General features: G+C 48.4%; 1 protein-coding gene across 1 annotated transcript in view; it reads left to right on the forward strand.

Moving 5' to 3' along the window:
- Positions 1-15991, forward strand: part of LOC126428029 (protein piccolo-like) — a 50559-nt gene that overhangs the window by 22641 nt on the left and 11927 nt on the right. Inside the window, exon 3 of the mRNA XM_050089908.1 lies at positions 9270-12578. Coding sequence (XP_049945865.1) covers positions 9270-12578 — 3309 coding nt within the window. The remainder of the gene's footprint in view (positions 1-9269; positions 12579-15991) is intronic.

Below are 15991 nucleotides of genomic sequence, written 5' to 3' on the forward strand. Positions count from 1 at the left end.
TCGCTAGAGACGAAAAAAGTGTCCAATCGGCTTGGGCAAACTTCCAGCGTCGCGAGCGCATATATGGCAGTTGAGGCTGCAGTCGAAGAACACATGGAAAGTGGTCACTCGAGTGTGTATCATCAAGGGCGAACCATTCGAAGCGCCGAGCTAGCGGAACAGTACCGACCGCAAGGTCCAAATGGGATAAATTTGCCGTGGAGGCAGACAAAAATGTAGGGACCCCAGTGTTGAGGCAGACTAGATCCACTTGGTGGAAGACGTCTAGCAATAGTGAGCCACGTGGACAAGGATGTGGAGATCCCCAAAGCGGGTGGTGGGCATTGAAGTCCCCAACCAGCAAATAGGGGGGTGGAAGCTGATCAAGAAGATGAAGGAGATCAGCTCGTGCCATTGGTGTAGACGATGGAATGTATACCGTACAAAGAGAGAACGTGTATCCAGAAAGGGAAAGACGGACGGCGACAGCTTGGAAGGAAGTGTTTAAGGGGATTGGGTGATAATGGAGAGTATCATGGAGCAGAATCATGAGTCCTCCATGGGCTGGAGTGCCTTCAACTGAGGGGAGGTCATATCGGACGGACTGAAAATGAGGGAGAACAAAGCGGTCATGGGGACGCAGCTTTGTTTCCTGAAGACAGAAGATGACCGGCGAGTAGGATCGTAAGAGGATCGACAATTCCTCCCGATTGGCGCGAATGCCGCGGATATTCCAGTGGATAATGGACATAGGGTGAACAGAAAATGGAGGAACGGCACCAAGGGTGCTGTCAACTCAACGACTGCTCAGAGCTTGCGACCGACAGCATGGAATGGCATTCAGTCGAAGGCAGAAGATCCTGATCCATAGGTTGGTCAGGAGCAGCTCCTGCCACCAACGATCGGCCAGTTGACCGGCCACCAACAGTGCGCCTCGGCGACACAGAAGATGGCCGAGGGCGATTTCCGCCAGGTGGTACTGTAGATGGGACACGCCTTGGCGGAGAAGGAGAGGACTGTGTTTCTTCGTAGCCTTCTTGGAGGTATGTTTAGATGAAGGAGGAACCGATGGTTGTGAAGTTGCAGTACGTAAAAACTCTTCACGAGAATGCTCTTTTTTTGTAGACTTGGCGTCTGACTTTTGGGCTCGAGATTTAGCAGAACCCGACGAAGGGTGAGCCATAGAGTGGGCAGGCGAAAGAGGTGAGGTTGAACGGGCGATCTTTGCGCTGGCCGATCTGACGACCGTGGTACTAAATGTGAGGTCGCAAGTCTGCGTGGCCGCCTCCTTTGTTGGCCGAGAAGAAGCAAGGACAGCGCTGTATTTTCCTTTCTGAGGCACGGTGGGCTGTCGACTGGCGAGTAACTTTCGAGCAGCAAAGGTCGACACCTTTTCCTTCACTCTTATTTCCTGGATCAGCTTTTCGTCCTTAAAAACAGGGCAATCTCGAGAGGAAGCAGCGTGGTCACCCATACAGTTGATGCAGCGAGGGGATGGAGGTGGACAAGCACCCTCATGGGCATCCCTGCCACACGTAACACATTTGGCCGGATTGGAACAGGACTGGCTGGTGTGATTAAACCGCTGACATCGATAGCAACGCGTAGGGTTTGGGACATAAGGGCGAACGGAAATTATCTCATAGCCTGCTTTGATTTTTGATGGGAGTTGAACTTTGTCAAAAGTCAAGAAGACAGTGCGGGTTGGAATGATGTTCGAGTCAACCCTTTTCATAACCCGATGAACAGCGGTGACGCCCTGGTCAGACAGGTAGTGCTGAATTTCTTCGTCAGACAATCCATCGAGGGAGCGTGTATAAACGACTCCACGCGAGGAATTTAAGGTACGGTGCGGTTCCACCCGGACAGGGAAGGTGTGGAGCAGAGAAGTACGCAGCAATTTTTGAGCCTGGAGGGCACTGTGTGTTTCTAACAACAGGGTACCATTCCGTAATCTGGAACAAGACTTTACAGGACCCGCAATTGCGTCGACACCTTTCTGAATAATGAAAGGGTTGACCGTGGAAAAGTCGTGACCTTCGTCAGACCGAGAAACAAGGAACTGTGGCAACGATGGAAGAACCGTCTGTGGCTGAGACTCAGAGAACTTACGTTTGTGAGCAGACATAGTGGAAGGTGAGGAAACCATTGCGGAAGAATCCCCCATGATTACCGGCGTCTCCGATGGCGCGCTCCTCCCTTGTGGGGGCCCTCACCGAGGGCACACCCGCCTTAGGTGATTGTTCACACCTCAGGTCACACCTCCCGACATACGGACGGAGGGACCAATCGGCACTTTCGGAAGGTATCAGCTCGGGTAATCACCCCTCCCTGGGCCTGGCCTTTACCAGGGGGTACGTACGTGTCCTACCTGTCTACCCGGGGCGGGGAATTACGCGTTACCCCGTCACCGGCTACGCATGGAAGTGCGTGGGTCGGCCTTCAGACACGCACAGGGAGGAAGAAAGAGAAAGGGAAAGGAAAGAAGAGGGGGTCTCAAACGCCGCAGCGGAGAAAAGGGTAAAGAGAAGAGGTAAGGAAAGGAGATGGACAAAGGAAGGAAGAAGACATACAAGCAAGGAAGAAGAAGAATGCGGTACATTTACAAGCGTCCGTCTCCGGACGTAGGCGCAAACCATACTCCCAGAGGGGGAGAAAGTGAAGGAAAGAGCAAGAGGTGAGGGGGGGGGGGGGGGGTGAAGACAGGGGATGGGGAAGGATGCGGAAAGGGAAGGTATGCAGCCCGGAAAGGAAGGAAGGCCACATTAGCTCGGGGCCCCGTGCTCGCTACGCACGTATCCACAAAAGAGTTGTGGATCCCCTGGGGGGAGAAACTGGTGAGTGGACCTTAGTGCCAGATAGCCGGCGCAGGCTACCCCAGACAACAGAAGAAGGAGTAAAACTGTTGAAGGTGCTTGTGAAAGCAGCCCAGCTGGCTTTCTTGCTTTCTTTGATAATACGACGACACTGAGCACGTAATCGTTTATAATTGATACAATTCGCCACTGTAGGGTGGCGTTTAAATGTGCGTAAAGCACGTCGACGAGCACGTAAAGCGTCTCTACATGCCGCGGTCCACCAGGTGACCGGTACGCGACGTGGAGAAAAAGGAGGGTGAGGGATGGAATATTCAGCAGCAGCGCGAATGACTTCCGTGAGGTGTGCGACCTGACGATCGCAACTTGTAAAGGTTTGATCCTGAAAGGTCGCCCTGGAAGAGAAGAGCCCCCAGTCTGCCTTGGAGATGGTCCAATTAGAGAAGCACGGAGAGGGGGTATGCTGCAGGAGATGGATAACACACAGGAAGTGGTCGCTCGAATATGTATCAGAAAGTGCATACCACTCAAACCGGCGTGCAAGTTGGGGAGTACATATAGAGAGGTCTAAATGGGAATAGGTGTGAGATGTGTCCGAAAGAAAGGTAGGGGCGCCAGTATTGAGGCAGACAAGATCGAGCTGGTTGAAAAGGTCTGCTAACAAGGAGCCCCTCGGGCAGGATGCTGGAGAGCCCCAAAGGGGATGGTGGGCATTGAAGTCTCCAGTTAACAAAAATGGTGTAGGTAGCTGAGCAATAAGTTGCATCACGTCTGCCCTGGTAACGGCAGATGACGGAGTGTAAACAGTACAAAAGGAAAACGTAAAAGTGGGGAGAGTAATGCGGATGGCAACTGCCTGCAGGCCGGTGTGCAACGTGATGGGATCGTAGTAAATATCATCCCGGACCAGCAACATAACCCCTCCATGAGCTGGGATACCTACCACAGGGGGTAGGTCAAAACGCACAGAGGTGTAGTGTGCCAAGGCAATTTGATCGCATGGGCGTAGCTTCGTTTCCTGGAGGGCTACGACGAGCGGACGGTGCAAGCGGAGCAGCAACTTCAAGTCCTCTCGGTTGGAGCGAATGCTGCGAATATTCCAGTGAATAAGTGCCATCGTAAGAAAAGGAAGATGAGAGAAGTGATCACCTCGAAGGCCGCTTAGGGCCTGGCTTCGAGCGAGCACTGCCGCCGCTATCAGTAGGCGGACAGTCATCGTCCATGTGGTCTATAGGGTCATCGGCCATCTCGGGAGTATGGCCGGGAGGGGGAGCTGCCTCCGCCAGTGAACGGCCAGATGTACGGCTACCAGCGGTGCGGCCAGGCGAAACAGATGACGGCCTGGGGCGGCAACCGCTGGGTGGCGCAGGAGAAGGAATGCGCCGTGGCGGAGAAGGAGAACTGTGCTTCCTATGCGCCTTTTTGGAAGGACGTGTAGTGGAAGTACCGGTCGAAGGCTGGGAGGTCGAGGTACGGAGGAAGTCTGCACGGGATGGTTCCTTCTTGAAGGCCCGTGCATCTGACTTCGATGGCTTCGTCTTAGCAGAAGCTGAGGAAGGTGCTCGTGTCTGTGGGGTGATGGGAGGAAGAGGAGACGTCGACCGCGCGAACGGACGACCGTGGTGCTGAAGGTCAGATCGCATGTCTGGGTTGCTACCTCCCGGGTAGTCCGAGGAGAGGCGAGGACAGTACTGTATTTCCCCGCTGGGAGCAGCGTGGGCTTCCTACTAGCAAATAGCTTGCGAGCAGCCGAGGTGGACACTTTCTCTTTGACCCGAATTTCTTGGATACAGCGTTCTTCCTTATAGACAGGACAGTCGCGGGAGGATGCGGCATGGTCACCCTGACAGTTCACACAACGAGGAGACGGAGGTGGACAGTCACCCTCATGGGCATCCCTGCCACAAGTGACACATTTAGCCGCATTGGAACAAGACTGTCTAGTGTGATTGAAACGCTGACACTGGTAGCAGCGCGTAGGTGTCGGGACATAGGGGCGAACAGAAATAACCTCGTAGCCCGCCTTGATGCGCGATGGCAGCTTAACACTATCGAAGGTCAAGAAAATTGTCCGGGTCGGTACAAGGTCATTGTTGACCTTTTTCATGACCCTATGGACAGCCGTCACGCCCTGCTCAGCGAGGAATGATTGAAGCTCCTCATCAGTCAATCCGTCGAGGGAGCTAGTATACACTACACCACGAGACGAGTTCAAAGTTCGGTGGGCCTCCACCCGGACAGGGAACGTGTACAGGAGGGTGGCCCGAAGCAGTTTTTGTGCCTGAAAGGCACTCTCAGTTTCTAGTAATAAGGTGCCGTTTCGCAACCTGGTACAAGATTTGACAGATCCGGCTATGGCATCTACGCCCTTCTGAATGACGAAAGGGTTGACAGAGGAAAAATCCTTTCCGTCCTCAGATCGAGAAACTACGAGGAACTGTGGGGCAGGCGGTAGTACTTTTGTCACTGTTGGCTGGTCACGTTTCCGTTTTTGAGTCGAAGTCGAAAGAGATGGAGTAGAATCCATTGCGGAGGAATCCCCCATGATTGCCAGCGTCTCCGATGGCGCGCTCCTTCCTTGTGGGGACCCTCTCAGAGGGCACTCCCGCCTTAGGTGAATGTTTACACCTCAGGTCACACCTCCCGAGAAACAGACGGAGGGACCAATCGGCATGGTCAGAAGGTATCAGCTCAGGCAATCACCCCTCCCCGGGCCTGGCCTTTACCAGGGGGTACGCGCGTGCCTTACATGTCTACCCAGGGCGGGGAATTACGCGTTACCCCGTCACCGGCTACGCGTGCGAACGCGTGGGTCGGCCTTCAGGCACGCACAGGGAGGAAGGAAGAAGATGAAAAAGAGAGAGAGGGAGAAAGAGGACAGACTGTCTCAAACGCCGAGGCGGAGACCAGAGAAGGCAAGGAGAAGAAGGCAAGGAGAAAAAGGCAAGGAGAAAAAGGCAAGGAGAAAAAGGCAAGGAGAAAAAGGCAAGGAGAAAAAGGCAAGGAGAAAAAGGCAAGGAGAAAAAGGCAAGGAGAAAAAGGCAAGGAGAAAAAGGCAAGGAGAAAAAGGCAAGGAGAAAAAGGCAAGGAGAAAAAGGCAAGGAGAAAAAGGCAAGGAGAAAAAGGCAAGGAGAAAAAGGCAAGGAGAAAAAGGCAAGGAGAAAAAGGCAAGGAGAAAAAGGCAAGGAGAAAAAGGCAAGGAGAAAAAGGCAAGGAGAAAAAGGCAAGGAGAAAAAGGCAAGGAGAAAAAGGCAAGGAGAAAAAGGCAAGGAGAAAAAGGCAAGGAGAAAAAGGCAAGGAGAAAAAGGCAAGGAGAAAAAGGCAAGGAGAAAAAGGCAAGGAGAAAAAGGCAAGGAGAAAAAGGCAAGGAGAAAAAGGCAAGGAGAAAAAGGCAAGGAGAAAAAGGCAAGGAGAAAAAGGCAAGGAGAAAAAGGCAAGGAGAAAAAGGCAAGGAGAAAAAGGCAAGGAGAAAAAGGCAAGGAGAAGGCAAGGAAAAAAAGGCAAGGAGAAGGCAAGGAAAAAAAGGCAATGAGAGGGCAAGGAGAAAAAGGCAATGAGAAGGAAAGGAGAAAAAGGCAATGAGAAGGAAAGGAGAAAAAGGCAATGAGAAGGAAAGGAGAAAAAGGCAATGAGAAGGAAAGGAGAAAAAGGCAATGAGAAGGCAAGGAGAAGTCAAGGGAATGAGTAAGGAAGACAGTGAGGTCGAGAAGAGCAAGGAAAGGAACCAACAAAAGGAAGGAAGAAACGAGAAGTGAAAACCAAAAAGACCACGATTATAGGTCGTGGAACCGTCCGTCTCCGGACGCAGGCGCTAACTACCCCCGTGAGGGGGATGGACTCCTTTTAGTCGCCTCTTACGACAGGCAGGAATACCGTGGGCCTATTCTAATCCCCGGACCCGCAGGGGGGACGTAGTAGGTGAATATGGATTGGCGGAAAGAAATGAAAGAGGAAGCCATCTGGTACAATTTTGCACAGAGCATAACTTAATCATAGCTAACACTTGGTTCAGGAATCATAAAAGAAGGTTGTATACATGGAAGAATCCTGGAGATACTAAAAGGTGTCAGATAGATTATATAATGGTAAGACAGATTTAGGAACCAGGTTTTAAATCTTAAGACATTTCCAGGGGCAGATGTGGATTCTGACCACAATATATTGGTTATGAACTGCAGATTGAAACTGAAGAAACTGCAAAAAGGCGGGAATTTAAGGAGATGGGACCTGGATAAACTGAAAGAACCAGAGGTTGTACAGAGTTTCAGGGAAAGCATAAGGGAACAATTGACAGGAATGGGGGAAAGACATACAGTAGAAGAAGAATGGGTAGCTCTGAGGGATGAAGTAGTGAAGGCAGCAGACGATCAAGTAGGTAAAAAGGCGAGGGCTAATAGAAATCCTTGGCTAACAGAAATATTGAATTTAATTGATGAAAGAAAATATAAAAATGCAGTAAATGAAGCAGGCAAAAATGAATACAAACGTCTCAAAAATGACATCGACAGGAAGTGCAAAATGGCTAAGCAGGGATGGCTAGAGGACAAATGTAAGGATGTAGAGGCTTGTCTCACTAGGGGTAAGATAGATACTGCCTACAGGAAAATTAAAGAGATCTTTGGAGAGAAGAGAACCACTTGTATGAATATCAAGAGCTCAGATGGCAACCCAGTTCTAAGTAAAGAACGGAAGGCAGAAAGGTGGAAGGAGTATATAGAGGGTTTATACAAGGGCGATGTACTTGATGACAGTATTATGGAAATGGAAGAGGATTTAGATGAAGATGAAATGGGAGATATAATGCGTGAAGAGTTTGACAGCACTGAAAGACCTGAGTCGAAACAAGGCCCCGGGAGTAGACAACATTCCATTAGAACTACTGATGGCCTTGGGAGAGCCATTCCTGACAAAACTCTACCATCTGGTGAGCAAAATGTACGAGACAGGCGAAATACCCACAGACTTCAAGAAGAATATAATAATTCCAATCCCAAAGAAAGCAGGAGTTGACAGATGTGAAAATTACCGAACTATCAGTTTAATAAGTCACAGCTGCAAAATACTAACGCGAATTCTTTACAGACGAATGGAAAAACTGGTAGAAGCGGACATCGGGGAAGATCAGTTTGCATTCCGTAGAAATGTTGGAACACGTGAGGCAATACTAACTTTACGACTTATCTCAGAAGAAAGATTAAGTCTACAAATGCTAGAAACGTAGGTCTGCCTTTTCTTAGAGTCTTCCAGTTAACGTTGTCAAAAGCTTTCTCTATTTCAAATTTTGAAGGTGGCAGGGGTAAAATACAGGGAGCGAAAGGCTATTTACAATTTGTACAGAAACCAGATGGCAGTTTTAAGAGTCGAGGGCCATGAAAGGGAATCAGTGGTTGGGAAAGGAGTGAGACAGGGTTGTAGCCTCTCCCCGATGTTATTCAATCTGTATATTGAGCAAGCAGTAAAGGAAACAAAAGAAAAATTCGGAGTAGGTATTAAAATTCATGGAGAATAAATAAAAACCTCGAGGTTCGCCGATGACATTGTAATTCTGTGAGAGACAGCGAAGGACTTGGAAGAGCAGTTGAACTGAATGGATAGTGTCTTGAAAGGAGGGTATAAGATGAACATCAACAAAAGCAAAACGAGGATAATGGAATGTAGTCGAATTAAGTCAGGTGATGCTGAGGGACTTAGATTAGGAAATGAGACACTTAAAGTAGTAATGCAGTTTTGCTATTTAGGGAGCAAAATAACTGATGACGGTCGCAGTAGAGAGGATAGAAAATCTAAACTGGCAATGGCAAGGAAAGCGTTTCTGAAGCAGAGAAATTTGTTAACATCGAGTATAGATTTAAGTGTCAGGAAGTCTTTTCTGAAAGTATTTGTATGGAGTGTAGCCATGTATGGAAGTGAAACATGGACGATAACCAGTTTGGACAAGAAGAGAATAGAAGCTTTCGTAATGTGGTGCTACAGAAGAATGCTGAAGATATGGTGGGTATATCACGTAACTAATGAGGAGGTATTGAATAGGATTGAGGAGAAGAGAAGTTTGTGGCACAACTTGACTAGAAGAAGGGATCAGTTGGTAGGACATGTTTTGAGGCATCTAGGGATCACAAATTTAGCATTGGAGGGCAGCGTGGAGGGTAAAAATCTTAGAGGGAGACCAAGAGATGAATACACTAAGCAGATTCAGAAGGATGTAGGCTGCAGTAGGTACTGGGAGATGATGCTTGCACAGGATAGAGTAGCATGGAGAGCTGCATCAAACCAGTCTCAGGACTGAAGACCACAACAACAGCATGATGAGCTATGTTTATGCAACCTGTCGATAACAAACATTACCGAAGCTATCCCAGTGAAATGAGGGTAATTCCATTTATGCGAAAAATAGACACATGTTACCCCATTTTTTTTATACAGAGAACGATTGCAGAGTACATGAAGCGAAGAGGGAGACCTATTCTTATCCAGTCTGCCCTCAAATATAAAAATTTTGGCAAGCACCAGCGAAAAGCACCAGCGAAAAGCACCAGCGAAAAGCACCAGCGAAAAGCACCAGCGAAAAGCACCAGCGAAAAGCACCAGCGAAAAGCACCAGCGAAAAGCACCAGCGAAAAGCACCAGCGAAAAGCACCAGCGAAAAGCACCAGCGAAAAGCACCAGCGAAAAGCACCAGCGAAAAGCACCAGCGAAAAGCACCAGCGAAAAGCACCAGCGAAAAGCACCAGCGAAAAGCACCAGCGAAAAGCACCAGCGAAAAGCACCAGCGAAAAGCACCAGCGAAAAGCACCAGCGAAAAGCACCAGCGAAAAGCACCAGCGAAAAGCACCAGCGAAAAGCACCAGCGAAAAGCACCAGCGAAAAGCACCAGCGAAAAGCACCAGCGAAAAGCACCAGCGAAAAGCACCAGCGAAAAGCACCAGCGAAAAGCACCAGCGAAAAGCACCAGCGAAAAGCACCAGCGAAAAGCACCAGCGAAAAGCACCAGCGAAAAGCACCAGCGAAAAGCACCAGCGAAAAGCACCAGCGAAAAGCACCAGCGAAAAGCACCAGCGAAAAGCACCAGCGAAAAGCACCAGCGAAAAGCACCAGCGAAAAGCACCAGCGAAAAGCACCAGCGAAAAGCACCAGCGAAAAGCACCAGCGAAAAGCACCAGCGAAAAGCACCAGCGAAAAGCACCAGCGAAAAGCACCAGCGAAAAGCACCAGCGAAAAGCACCAGCGAAAAGCACCAGCGAAAAGCACCAGCGAAAAGCACCAGCGAAAAGCACCAGCGAAAAGCACCAGCGAAAAGCACCAGCGAAAAGCACCAGCGAAAAGCACCAGCGAAAAGCACCAGCGAAAAGCACCAGCGAAAAGCACCAGCGAAAAGCACCAGCGAAAAGCACCAGCGAAAAGCACCAGCGAAAAGCACCAGCGAAAAGCACCAGCGAAAAGCACCAGCGAAAAGCACCAGCGAAAAGCACCAGCGAAAAGCACCAGCGAAAAGCACCAGCGAAAAGCACCAGCGAAAAGCACCAGCGAAAAGCACCAGCGAAAAGCACCAGCGAAAAGCACCAGCGAAAAGCACCAGCGAAAAGCACCAGCGAAAAGCACCAGCGAAAAGCACCAGCGAAAAGCACCAGCGAAAAGCACCAGCGAAAAGCACCAGCGAAAAGCACCAGCGAAAAGCACCAGCGAAAAGCACCAGCGAAAAGCACCAGCGAAAAGCACCAGCGAAAAGCACCAGCGAAAAGCACCAGCGAAAAGCACCAGCGAAAAGCACCAGCGAAAAGCACCAGCGAAAAGCACCAGCGAAAAGCACCAGCGAAAAGCACCAGCGAAAAGCACCAGCGAAAAGCACCAGCGAAAAGCACCAGCGAAAAGCACCAGCGAAAAGCACCAGCGAAAAGCACCAGCGAAAAGCACCAGCGAAAAGCACCAGCGAAAAGCACCAGCGAAAAGCACCAGCGAAAAGCACCAGCGAAAAGCACCAGCGAAAAGCACCAGCGAAAAGCACCAGCGAAAAGCACCAGCGAAAAGCACCAGCGAAAAGCACCAGCGAAAAGCACCAGCGAAAAGCACCAGCGAAAAGCACCAGCGAAAAGCACCAGCGAAAAGCACCAGCGAAAAGCACCAGCGAAAAGCACCAGCGAAAAGCACCAGCGAAAAGCACCAGCGAAAAGCACCAGCGAAAAGCACCAGCGAAAAGCACCAGCGAAAAGCACCAGCGAAAAGCACCAGCGAAAAGCACCAGCGAAAAGCACCAGCGAAAAGCACCAGCGAAAAGCACCAGCGAAAAGCACCAGCGAAAAGCACCAGCGAAAAGCACCAGCGAAAAGCACCAGCGAAAAGCACCAGCGAAAAGCACCAGCGAAAAGCACCAGCGAAAAGCACCAGCGAAAAGCACCAGCGAAAAGCACCAGCGAAAAGCACCAGCGAAAAGCACCAGCGAAAAGCACCAGCGAAAAGCACCAGCGAAAAGCACCAGCGAAAAGCACCAGCGAAAAGCACCAGCGAAAAGCACCAGCGAAAAGCACCAGCGAAAAGCACCAGCGAAAAGCACCAGCGAAAAGCACCAGCGAAAAGCACCAGCGAAAAGCACCAGCGAAAAGCACCAGCGAAAAGCACCAGCGAAAAGCACCAGCGAAAAGCACCAGCGAAAAGCACCAGCGAAAAGCACCAGCGAAAAGCACCAGCGAAAAGCACCAGCGAAAAGCACCAGCGAAAAGCACCAGCGAAAAGCACCAGCGAAAAGCACCAGCGAAAAGCACCAGCGAAAAGCACCAGCGAAAAGCACCAGCGAAAAGCACCAGCGAAAAGCACCAGCGAAAAGCACCAGCGAAAAGCACCAGCGAAAAGCACCAGCGAAAAGCACCAGCGAAAAGCACCAGCGAAAAGCACCAGCGAAAAGCACCAGCGAAAAGCACCAGCGAAAAGCACCAGCGAAAAGCACCAGCGAAAAGCACCAGCGAAAAGCACCAGCGAAAAGCACCAGCGAAAAGCACCAGCGAAAAGCACCAGCGAAAAGCACCAGCGAAAAGCACCAGCGAAAAGCACCAGCGAAAAGCACCAGCGAAAAGCACCAGCGAAAAGCACCAGCGAAAAGCACCAGCGAAAAGCACCAGCGAAAAGCACCAGCGAAAAGCACCAGCGAAAAGCACCAGCGAAAAGCACCAGCGAAAAGCACCAGCGAAAAGCACCAGCGAAAAGCACCAGCGAAAAGCACCAGCGAAAAGCACCAGCGAAAAGCACCAGCGAAAAGCACCAGCGAAAAGCACCAGCGAAAAGCACCAGCGAAAAGCACCAGCGAAAAGCACCAGCGAAAAGCACCAGCGAAAAGCACCAGCGAAAAGCACCAGCGAAAAGCACCAGCGAAAAGCACCAGCGAAAAGCACCAGCGAAAAGCACCAGCGAAAAGCACCAGCGAAAAGCACCAGCGAAAAGCACCAGCGAAAAGCACCAGCGAAAAGCACCAGCGAAAAGCACCAGCGAAAAGCACCAGCGAAAAGCACCAGCGAAAAGCACCAGCGAAAAGCACCAGCGAAAAGCACCAGCGAAAAGCACCAGCGAAAAGCACCAGCGAAAAGCACCAGCGAAAAGCACCAGCGAAAAGCACCAGCGAAAAGCACCAGCGAAAAGCACCAGCGAAAAGCACCAGCGAAAAGCACCAGCGAAAAGCACCAGCGAAAAGCACCAGCGAAAAGCACCAGCGAAAAGCACCAGCGAAAAGCACCAGCGAAAAGCACCAGCGAAAAGCACCAGCGAAAAGCACCAGCGAAAAGCTTCAGCATTACCTGCGTACTCGTTAAGTAGTAGGATATGCTACGTGGTAGCAGAAAATGATCTTCATGCAGTAAGCAATGAATGCAACGAGTGCTGCGAAATCTATAGTTTTCCTAATGAGGAGAAAGTTTGAAAGAATATGTATCTTTATTTTTAGGTTCACTAGTGAAAGTAGAGTCAATTCATAAAGCAGTTGAGTCCCATAAGATTTCACACACATTTTTGCACACTACTGCTAAGGTCATCAGTCCCTAAGCTTACACACTACCTAACCTAAATTATCCTAAGGACGAACACACACACACCCATGCCCGAGGGAGGACTCTACTACAGTTATGGACTGTGCGGCTGGTCCCGGCGGAGGTTAAAGCAGTTCACTGGACTTGACCAAAGGAGTGACCATTAATTGTAAATATTAGCTCGTAAGTGATCAACTATTTACAAAAGAATACAAGTCTTTCTGCAGGAAACCTGCAAATTTGACTGTTTTGTAAATGAACGCTATCAACGAAGGAACTGAGCACGAATGCTGTGTGAAGATGCACACCAAAGTGCAACGTGCATTATAAGAATATCACTAATACACACTGAACAGTTAGTGTTACACTGCACGTGTAAAAACACGTCAAGGCTACGACAATAGGTGCAACGCAAAGTTCAGTGTTGTTCTAAATGCAGCGACAGCTAAAACATTCGTCGTCACTTACCTGTGAGTCTCACGGGAGGCAGTTGACAGGGAAGTATGGAGGCAGCTCCAGGGGCCGGCTCCTCCGTTGGAAAACGCGTGCGAGGCGTGTGTACCGGTGCACTCGCGTGATACGAAGTTCACAAGGGAAAAACAAAAAAAAAAAAGAAACCGAGCGAGGTGGCGCAGTGGTTAGACACTGGACTCTCATTCGGGAGGACGACGGTTCAATCCCGCGTCCGGCCATCCCGATTTAGGGTTTCCGTGATTTCCCTAAATCACTCTGGGCAAATGCCGGGATGGTTCCCTTCAAAGGGCACGGCCGACTTCCTTCCCCGTCCTTCCCTAATCCGATGAGACCGATGACCTCGCTGTCTGGTCTCCTTTCCCAAACAAACCAACCAACCGGAAAAAAAGGGGGCAATGTACGACCGGCAGCTCTGTTACAGGCTGAGCGCGGACGGATACTGAGTACTGGAGCTCACGCAACACTGTCCAGCCGCTGCGAGTGGCTGACGCGTGGGTGACGAAACAGTCCTAACTTTAAACTGCTAACCGCCATGACTTCCATCGTACATACTGGAGGAAAGACATTTGCACACTTGTGTGACTACATTTTCATACGTAAATTAAGCAAATTTCTTGAGTCAAAGTTAAGATGAGTGAGAAATAGATTGTCAGATTACTCAGACCTTAAATCCATTAATACCGGCACTCGTGAACACTGCTAAAATTAATTATAATCCTGTCTCTCGATGGACAAAGAAAATGGAGTTGTCTTCCATAGTGCACATTCAGACAAGTCCTGATCCTTAATCAATGTATCCAATAGGTTGTAAGTTATACTAATAATTTCCCACTTCTGTTTCAATTGTAAATAAAAACCCGGGAAGGCACTTTAATCCCTGGCACCACAGTGGAAAGGACGATGTACTGCTTGATGAACGCCGCAGACAGCTAACACAGAAAGTGAAAGCATCACGAAGTGTAGTGCTACGTTATTAAACTGTAATTGAACCACAATGAGTCAACAGAGGCTCTAACATTGTCCGCTTCAGTTAAGTTAAAATAAACACTCACTGTACTCATGTATTAGTTGTTAGAATTTACATTCTCTTGAGTATGAGTTCTATCCCCCGAAGTGAGAAATGAACGTTCTCTTATTGTTATAAGCAAATATGTACCAAACTTAACTATGCACATAAATGTGAATCTTGCTATTAAGAAATGAAGTAACTGATGAACAAAGAGTGAAAAACTATTTTGAAAAATGATATCACATATATGTTTATGTAATTTCAATTTATGTACTTCGTACGCCAGTAACATTGTGTCATGTCATGATCCTCATACCAAAAATCGCGAATAGATCGAGTTAATCCTTCGACATTCCCTCTCTCCTCATGGAAGGCGGTGTGATCGCTATTTTTGACTTCATTAATACAACAAATAGATAACACTTTCAGCCAGAAGGCAGATACTTGTTTATAAAAAATGATTAATGTATAGTAGGATGTCGCATAACGACGGTGGAATATCCTAAATAATGGTATTCGTTGTCTTTGGGCGGCAATATAAACAGAAGAATACGGATCGATATGCGATCCTTCACTATTTTTGAAATGGGTTTTCGCGGTTTGTTAATACCACCCAAGGGTGAATGACGGAAGGTGTGGACCAAAGGGATTTGAGGCATTTCATTCACTGTTTCCTTTTAAAAGTATTATCAATGTTATTAATAAAGGAGTGTTGTAAAAAAAAAAATAACTACAGGCCTTGTAAATCGCCTAACTGCATAAGTGAACTACTAAAAATAATCGTTAATATGTTTATTGTGTTCCTAAACTTCAACTCACAAATAGCATTCAGTTATTTACTAATTAATTAAATGTCTGTTCAAAGCAATTTCCCCACATAATCAACAAAACTTGAAACCAGAACTCAGTACAGTTCCTTGCTATTAAATGTCTGCGTAAGTTAATGGCCATACATAGTAACGTCTGAACAACAATTCAATTGTCCCTAAAAAAAACAACCATCTATGCATTTCTTTCCCATAATTCTGTAAACATGTTTATACACCTGTAGCAAATGGCAATTACGGAAGCGTCCGATCCCGCCCATCTGCTTTGATCCATGACGTCACAAATATGGTGGAAACGACCATAAACCACGATTCCAATATGGCGCATATAAAGTCGTTACGTACACATTATGAGGACGAAAATACATCGAAAAACACACACACTTTCCACAAAGCGCCTAATGACACTAACGGGACAAGCGCGGGAAATAGGGTGTTTTTGGGTGGGGCAAACTAAATATAAAATTTAGACATCCACCCCCATACAAAACCACACAAAACGACGAAAAAAAGCGACATCACAAAACTCCCCAAATACCACTAAACACAATATTATCCGGAATCGGACACTTCCCTTGACCTATATTGGATCGGGAGCTGCTGTTGAGCTATAAATTACGATCAAACACTTCCCTTGGCCTATATAGCTCAAAAACATCTCCCGATACCAATACCAACATACACAGCCACACTTTGGGATCGAACACTTCCCTTGACCTGCGCACTGTTTGTTCAGGAATGGATATGACGGATAAAATTAACAAACAACAACCGATTAATTTTACTAAAATTACCAAACGATGTACAGCGAACACTAAATTAACCTTCACACAAAATCGTTAAAACTCACTGAAGCGAATTCCACTACAAACACGGCCG

This window comes from Schistocerca serialis, chromosome 12, assembly GCF_023864345.2.
Source record: "Schistocerca serialis cubense isolate TAMUIC-IGC-003099 chromosome 12, iqSchSeri2.2, whole genome shotgun sequence".
In the NCBI taxonomy this organism is placed as follows: domain Eukaryota; kingdom Metazoa; phylum Arthropoda; class Insecta; order Orthoptera; family Acrididae; genus Schistocerca; species Schistocerca serialis.